This window comes from Anarhichas minor, unplaced genomic scaffold (assembly GCF_050575085.1).
Source record: "Anarhichas minor isolate MPS153535 unplaced genomic scaffold, ASM5057508v1 ptg000086l, whole genome shotgun sequence".
NCBI lineage: Eukaryota > Metazoa > Chordata > Actinopteri > Perciformes > Anarhichadidae > Anarhichas > Anarhichas minor.
This window is the reverse complement of record NW_027466532.1, coordinates 1,572,021-1,580,153: the sequence shown is the minus strand read 5'-3', so window position 1 is coordinate 1,580,153 and position 8,133 is coordinate 1,572,021. Positions and strand designations below refer to the sequence as shown.

At 47.2% G+C, this 8,133-nt stretch overlaps 1 protein-coding gene across 1 annotated transcript; it reads left to right on the top strand.

Moving 5' to 3' along the window:
* Window positions 1-1,363: 1,363 nt before the first annotated feature.
* Window positions 1,364-1,965, top strand: nppal (natriuretic peptide A-like). The gene is made up of 2 exons (XM_076081681.1): window positions 1,364-1,447; window positions 1,669-1,965. Exons 1-2 carry the CDS (start codon window positions 1,364-1,366, stop codon window positions 1,963-1,965), a joined length of 381 nt encoding a protein of 126 aa, XP_075937796.1.
* The last annotated feature ends 6,168 nt before the right edge of the window (window positions 1,966-8,133 follow it).

Genomic DNA, 8,133 nt, shown 5'->3' with positions numbered 1-8,133 from the left:
CATCCAGGCTCTTGTCATCTCCCGCCTGGACTACTGCAACTCTCTACTTGCCGGAGCCCCGGCGTCGGCCATCAGACCTCTGGAGCTTGTCCAGAAAGCTGCAGCTCGTCTGGTGTTCAACCGCCCCAAGTTCTCCCACACAACTTCCCTTCTCGGTTCTCTACACTGGCTCCCTGTAAGAGCTCACATCCAGTTTAAGACTCTGGTGCTAGCCTACAGGGCAGTGAAAGGAACAGCTCCTTCCTATCTCCAGGCCATGGTCAAGCCCTACACCCCCACCCGACCACTTCGCTCTGCTGCCTCGGGGCGATCGGTTGCCCCGTCGCTCAGAGGTCCCTGCTGCCGATCGACCCGGTCGCGGCTGTTTCCTGTCCTGGCCCCACAGTGGTGGAATGAACTCCCCACTGACGTCAGGGCGGCAGAGTCGCTGCCCATCTTTCATCAGGCTGAAAACTCACCTCTACAGTTTCTGCACTGTACTTCTGCTCTGGTTTATGCTCTTAGATGCTTGTTTGAAAAAGGAGATGCACTTATGACTTCTGATGACTAGCAGTTCTCTTGAAAACCGATGTTGAATACACTTATTGTAAGTTGCTTTGGATAAAAGCGTCTGCTAAATTACTGTAATGTAATGTAATGTAATCTAGAATAAGCATTTTGTTATCCATTGCTAGTTTACTGCTTATTGCTTTTACAAAAATGAAAAAAGAAAACCACAACAAATGCTTTTTAGAAGGAGTATCCACTTTCAGACACCCTCACCACATTTTAGAGTAATTGTTCCATCATTATTCTGCTTACTACACACATAATATGAATACTTTTTGTCATATGGCATTGAATCTGTTGCGTTGTTCATTCTGTACACATGACATCTATCACATTTCTGTCCATCCTGATAGAGGGATCCCTCCTCTGTTGCTCTCTCTAATTGAAATAAATTGGCAAATGAAGTGACAATAAAATATTTTCTCTTTATTTATTCTTTATTTTCGTCTCAGCCCCCTATAGTTGTCTTACGGCCCACCTACCCCACCGGCCCTTGCAGAGCCTGTAGGCTACTGTCTACATTTACGCTGCTGGACCCAAGACCTCACAGACCTGGGTCTGAAGTGTCTCCTGACATCTTCAGAGGAGTTTGAACCTGTGAACACGTTCAGTTCCCATTTCCAACAGTCAAGTTAGCCTGTACTCCCACGCGAAGGAGCATTAGTCACACCTCATTAATTTTCCCAGGCCTCGTGACGGAATCAGGTCATCTATAAAGGAGGCACCTGGCCACCCGCTAGACAGCACGAGACAGAGGAGCAGGGACGGACTAAGTCGCGAGCCAACTAGTCCTCACAGAAAAGAAAATCGAAAAATGAACGCACATATCTTAGTTTGCTGTTTATCTCTGCTGTTACTGCTAAACTTCGTGGGAGCCAAACCCGTTTCTGATCTACAGGTGAGTTCACCTTTCAGCTGCTCAACAAATGGGATATGAAGATGGCACATTTTAAAGCCAATGCAATCATGTAAAATAAAAATAAAGTCAGTTCATATTTTAATTTGAATAAATAGATGTGTGTTGGATGGACATCCATGTAGAGCTTACTGTGGCCTGCATTTCTGTGTGTTTCTACTCTCACAATGTTATAGCTCTCTCGGTTTTCTTTTTCTCCGTAGAGTTTGAAGCAGCTTTTAGAAGAGGAGATCAACACCGCGCCGTATTACTCCTCCGAGGAGGAGAAGGATGGAAACACAGACAAGTCGTTGTTCGAAGCTCCAGAGGAGCAGCCGTGGGACTCCTCCGACCCCAGCAACTCGGTACTGGAGGCTAAAGAAAGCCTCCTTGCGCGTATCTTCAAAGACCTCATGAGGACCTCCAAGCGCTCGTGGAGCCGAAACAAGAAGGGCGGGCTGAGGAGCTGCTTCGGTGTCCGGCTAGAGAGGATCGGCTCCTTCAGTGGGCTGGGATGCTGAAGGTGGGTGTTATTTAAATCAGCTGCGTAATATTCATTTTAAATGAAACAGAAGTTTAGTCCTGAAGGTGTGGACCAATATGAGAAAATATTATATGGATGACAATTTATTTTTACACTCACAGGTGTCCTGAAATGCAGGAAGATATAAAAACGTATTTGTAGAATAACAGAAACATGCAGTTAGAATATGAGGCAGAATATAGGGGTGAGTGCAGATAGACACGATTTTATAACGATTCTGATACAGTTATTGCACATTATAAACAGACACGTTTAAGTGTCCTGATCTTATACATCAACGTATAATGCAGATCTTTTAAACTTCAGCGTCGACAGACCCAACGCAGAATGCTAAGGGATTAAACATGAACAGAAATATACAGATTAAGCACATTGTTTAAACATCTATAAATATCCCCTATTTATAGTTTGTGTATATTTGAGGAGCAGTTCATGATTGCACTGAAATGAAAATGCATCAAAACCTTCAATATTTAAGAAGAGAGAAACCGAGAGCTCATTCATCACTGAGCATCACTTGGAGGTTTTGTGGCTCTTTGCTCAGCAGCTGCAGTTTTGGCCAATGCACACAGGGAGATGTAACAAAGTGCTTGTTAACCCGGTGTGGTGATGTGTCTTTTGTTCTGTCAACAGGCGTGGATGACTCGGGCTTCTCCCATCAGCAGACACTTTAAAGGGCGCCTCCTCCAGTCTCTCCGGTCCACGCTTCTCAGTCACAACCGTCATTTATCTATTCATATGTGAGCTATTAAATGATAAATTATTGGAAATGTATTTATTATTTTCATGTTGGATAAAGTACAGTTGCCTTGTATTGTAGTAAAATAATTATTTTGCATAATAGCCGATTGTGTGATTCAATTTGTTTCTCCTTTGGGCTCTATATGCAGCTGATACACTGTCATGTTGTAATAAACCTGTCACGGTGTGTTAGATGGGGAAGCATTTCATTCATATTGATTTGTTATTTTTAAATAAATTATCGTCAGCAGTAACGTGTTCAATCTGAACTGTTTCGGTGGGAAGAGACGCCACAGTTTGAACATGAACGCGTTTCTTTTAGTTAACGTTTTTTTCACGTGAACAGTTTCACGCAATCGATCCGGGAACAGTTTGTGTTTTGGCAGAATTAGTCATCGTTGAATAAAAGTGGGCATTCATCCCACTTTGGATGGAGCAGATCTCATTTCTGCAAATCTGACCCAGTTTCTGTATGGACCTGGTCCATGACAACCCAGGGTTCAGACCAGGAAGCAGAGTTGCAGTCTTACACACTTCTCTGAGCTTCCATTAGAGCAGTTACTCACCCAAAACCATATAGAGACTTTGTCTGCCCCACGGCCACTTAAATTAATTAAATCAAAAATAAACGATCGAGGAGTTAAACAAAATAACCTAATCCAAATAAAACTACAGCAACAGTGCAACAAAATAGGATAATTAAATGTGGACTCTTAAATATCAGATCTTTGTCATCTAAAGCTGTACTAGTAAATGAGCTAATATCAGATAATCATATTGATTTATTTTGTCTTACTGAAACCTGGCTGTGTAATGAAGACTATGTCAGCCTAAATGAATCAACTCCTCCAAGTCATATTAATACTCACATTCCTCAAAGCAACGGCCGAGGAGGTGAAGTAGCAGCCATCTTTGACTCAAGCCTATTATTAAACCCTAAACCTAAACTAGATTATAACTCATTTGAAAGCCTGGTTCTTAGTCTTTCACACCCAACGTGGAAAACAATACAGCCAGTTATATGTGTTATAGTGTACCGGGCCCCAGGTCCGTATTCTGAATTTCTATCGGAATTTTCTCAGTTTTTATCAAGTCTAGTCCTTAAAACAGATAAAGTAATTATTGTAGGTGACTTTAATATTCATGTGGATGTCGAGAACAATAGCCTCAGTACTGCATTTATCTTATTATTAGATTCGATTGGTTTCTGTCAGAATGTACAGAAACCCACTCACTGTTTTAACCACACTCTCGACCTGGTTCTGACATATGGCATTAACATAGAAGATTTAATAGTCTTTCCACAGAACCCTCTTTTATCGGACCATTATCTAATAACCTTTGAATTCCTACTAACGGAGTGTACACCGGTAAGCAAGAGTTACTACACTAGATGTCTATCTGATGGTGCCGTAGCTCAATTTAAAGAAGCGATTCCATCTATATTTAACTCAATACCATGCTTCAATATAACAGAGGACTCCTGTGCTAACTTTAGTCCGACCCAGATTGATCATCTTGTCGATAGTGCTACAAGCTCACTGAGAAGGACACTAGACTCTATTGCTCCTCTAAAAAAGAAGTTAGTAAAACAAAGGAGGTTCGCTCCATGGTATAACCCTGAAACCCGCAAATTAAAGCAAACATCGCGAAAACTTGAAAGAACATGGCGTTCCAATAACTTGGAAGAATCTCGGTTAGTCTGGCGAGACAGTCTTAAAACGTATAAGAAGGCCCTCCGTAATGCCAGAGCAGCTTATTACTCATCGTTAATAGAGAAAAATAAGAACAACCCCAGGTTCCTCTTCAGCACTGTAGCCAGGCTGACAGAGAGTCACAGCTCTGTTGTGCCGAGTATCCCTATAGACCTCAGTAGTAATGACTTCATGAACTTATTTAATGATAAGATTATAACTATTAGAGAGAACATAAACAATGTACTGCCCTCGACTAATATCGATCTTTCCACAAATAGAGTAACCTTAGAAACAGCTGTAAACCCTGATATATGTTTAGATGGCTTTACTCCCATCGACCTTGACAAACTGACTTCAACAATTTCTACGTCTAAACCTTCTGCCTGTCTCTCAGACCCTATACTGACTAGGCTGCTTAAAGAAGTGCTACCGTTAGTTAGCACGTCTTTACTAGATATGATCAACCTGTCTTTATTAACAGGCCATGTACCACAGTCCTTCAAAATAGCTGTAATTAAACCTCTTCTTAAGAAGCCCACTCTCGATCCAGAGGTGTTGGCTAACGATAGACCGATCTCTAACCTTCCCTTCCTCTCCAAGATCCTTGAGAAAGCAGTTGCAAATCAGTTGTGTGACTTTCTACGTAACAATAGTTTATTTGAGGATTTTCAGTCAGGATTTAGAAAGCATCATAGCACAGAGAAAGCTCTGGTAAAAATAACTAATGACCTTCTAATCGCATCAGACAAAGGACTAGTCTCTGTTCTTGTCCTGTTAGACCTTAGTGCTGCGTTCGACACTATAGACCACTACATCCTGTTGCAGAGACTAGAACATTATATTGGCATCAAAGGAACCGCAATGAACTGGTTTGGATCCTATTTATCGGATCGATCTCAGTTTGTTTATGTAAACGATGAAGCCTCGATGAAGACCAACGTCAATTATGGAGTTCCACAAGGTTCTGTGCTTGGACCAATCTTGTTCACCTTATATATGCTTCCTTTAGGCAATATTATCAGAAAACACTCTATAAACTTTCATTGTTATGCAGATAACGACCCCAATGAAAAGCAGCCCACGGACTCAGTCACCTCGCCCGGACCAGGGAAACCGGGGCACCCTCCCGGAGCCAGACCCATGAGGGGAGCTCGTCGGCGAGCGTCTGGTGGCCGGGCCTTCGCCCATGGGGCCCGGTCGGGCTCAGCCCGAATAAACAGCATGGAGCAGCCACCCTGTGGACCCACCACCCGCAGAGATAAGCATCGGGGTCGGGTGCAATGCAGACCGGGCGGTGGGTCAGGTGGGAGGCCTGGGCGAGCCGATCGCCGGCAGCATAGACTAGCTCTAGGGACGTGGAACGTCACCTCGCTAGCGGGGAAAGAGCCAGAGCTGGTGCAGGAGGTGGATCGGTACCAGCTAGATATAGTTGGACTCACCTCCACACACAGCGCTGGCTCTGGAACCAAGCTCCTGGAGAGGGGTTGGACTTTGTCCTTTTCCGGAGTTGCCCAGGGTGAGAGGCGCCGGGCGGGAGTGGGGATACTCACGAGCCCCCGGCTGAGCGCCGCTGTGTTGGAGTTCTCCCCGGAGAAAGAGAGGGTCGCCTCCATGCGCCTACGGGTTGCGGAGAGCAAGGCCCTGACTGTGGTTTGTGCTTATGCACCAAACAGCAGTTCAGAGTATCCGGCCTTCTTGGAGTCGGTGGGAGGGGTCCTGGAAAGGGCGCCGCCTACCGACTCCATAGTTCTCCTGGGGGACTTCAACGCTCACGTGGGCAATGACGGAGAAACCTGGCGGGGGGTGATTGGGAGGAACGGCTTGCCCGATCTGAACCCGAATGGTGTTTTGTTATTGGACTTCTGTGCGTGCCATGGTTTGGCCATAACGAACACCATGTTCGAACATAAGGTGGCTCATAAGTGTACCTGGTACCAGAACACCTTAGGCCGGAGATCAATGATCGACTTTGTAATCGTGTCATTTGATTTGCGGCCGTATGTCTTGGACACTCGGGTGAAGAGAGGAGCAGAGCTGTCAACTGATCACCACCTGGTGGTGAGTTGGATCAGATGGCAGGGGAACCGCTTGGAAAGACCCGGCAAGCCCAAACGTGTAGTGAGGGTGAACTGGGAACGTCCGGCGGAGGACCCTGTCCGGGAGGTCTTTAACTCCCACCTCCGGAAGAACTTCTCACACATCCTGAGGGAGGTTGGGGACATGGAATCCGAATGGACCATGTTCAAAGCCTCTATTGTGGACGCGGCCGCTAGGAGCTGTTGCCGGAAGGTCATCGGTGCCTGTCGTGGCGGCAACCCGAGAACCTGGAGCAATGCGGATTCCGTCCCGGCTGTGGAACAGTGGACCAGCTCTTTACCCTCGCAAGACTACTGGAGGGGTTCTGGGAGTTTGCCCAACCAGTCTAGATGTGCTTTGTGGACTTGGAGAAGGCTTTCGACCGGGTCCCTCGGGGGTTCTTGTGGGGGGTGCTGCGGGAGTATGGGGTGCCGGACCCATTACAACGGGCGATCCGGTCTCTGTACGACTGCAGTAGGAGCTGTGTCCGCATTCTCGGCAATAAGTCAGACACGTTCCCGGTGGGTGTTGGCCTCCGCCAGGGCTGCCCCTTGTCTCCGGTCCTGTTCGTGACTTTCATGGACAGGATATCTAGGCGCAGTCGGGGGGTGGAGAATGTCAGGTTCGGGGGTCTCGGGATTGCCTCTCTGCTGTTTGCAGATGATGTGGTCCTGTTAGCCTCCTCGGATCGTGACCTCCAGCATTCACTGGGGCGGTTTGCAGCCGAGTGTGAAGCAGCGGGGATGAGAGTTAGCACCTCCAAATCTGAGGCCATGGTGCTCTGCCGGAAACCGGTGGATTGCTCCCTCCAGGTGGGGACGGAGTGCCTACCTCAAGCGAAGGAGTTCAAGTATCTCGGGGTCTTGTTCACGAGTGAGGGTAAGATGGAGCGGGAGATCGACAGACGGATCGGTGCGGCTGCAGCAGTAAAGCAGGCGCTGCACCGGACCGTCTTGATGAAGGGGGAGCTGAGCCGGAAGGCAAAGCTCTCAATTTACCACTCGGTCTACGTTCCTACCCTCACCTATGGTCACGAACTCTGGGTCGTGACCGAAAGGACAAGGTCGCGGCTACAAGCGGCCGAAATGAGCTTCCTCCGTAGGGTGGCCGGGCTCAGCCTTAGAGATAGGGTAAGGAGCTCGGTCATCAGGAGGGAGCTTGGAGTCGAGCCGCTACTCCTTCGCGTCGAAAGGAGTCAGCTGAGGTGGTTCGGGCATCTAATTATGATGCCTCCTGGACGCCTCCCACTGGAGGTTTTCCAGGCACGTCCAACTGGGAAGAGACCCCGGGGAAGACCCAGAACACGCTGGAGGGATTACATCTCCCAGCTGGCCTGGGAACGCCTTGGGATCCCCCAGAATGAGCTGGAACATGTTGCCGGTGAGAGGGAAGTCTGGGTCAGCCTGCTTGGCCTGTTGCCACCGCGACCCGACCCTGGATAAGCGGAGGAAAATGGATGGATGGATGGATGGATGTTATGCAGATGATACTCAATTATATATATCGATCAAACCAGATGAAACCAACCAGCTCGCTAAACTGCAAGCATGTCTTAAGGGCATAAAAACCTGGATGACCTGCAACTTCCTGATGTTAAACTCAGACAAAACTGAAGTTATTCTACTAGGCCC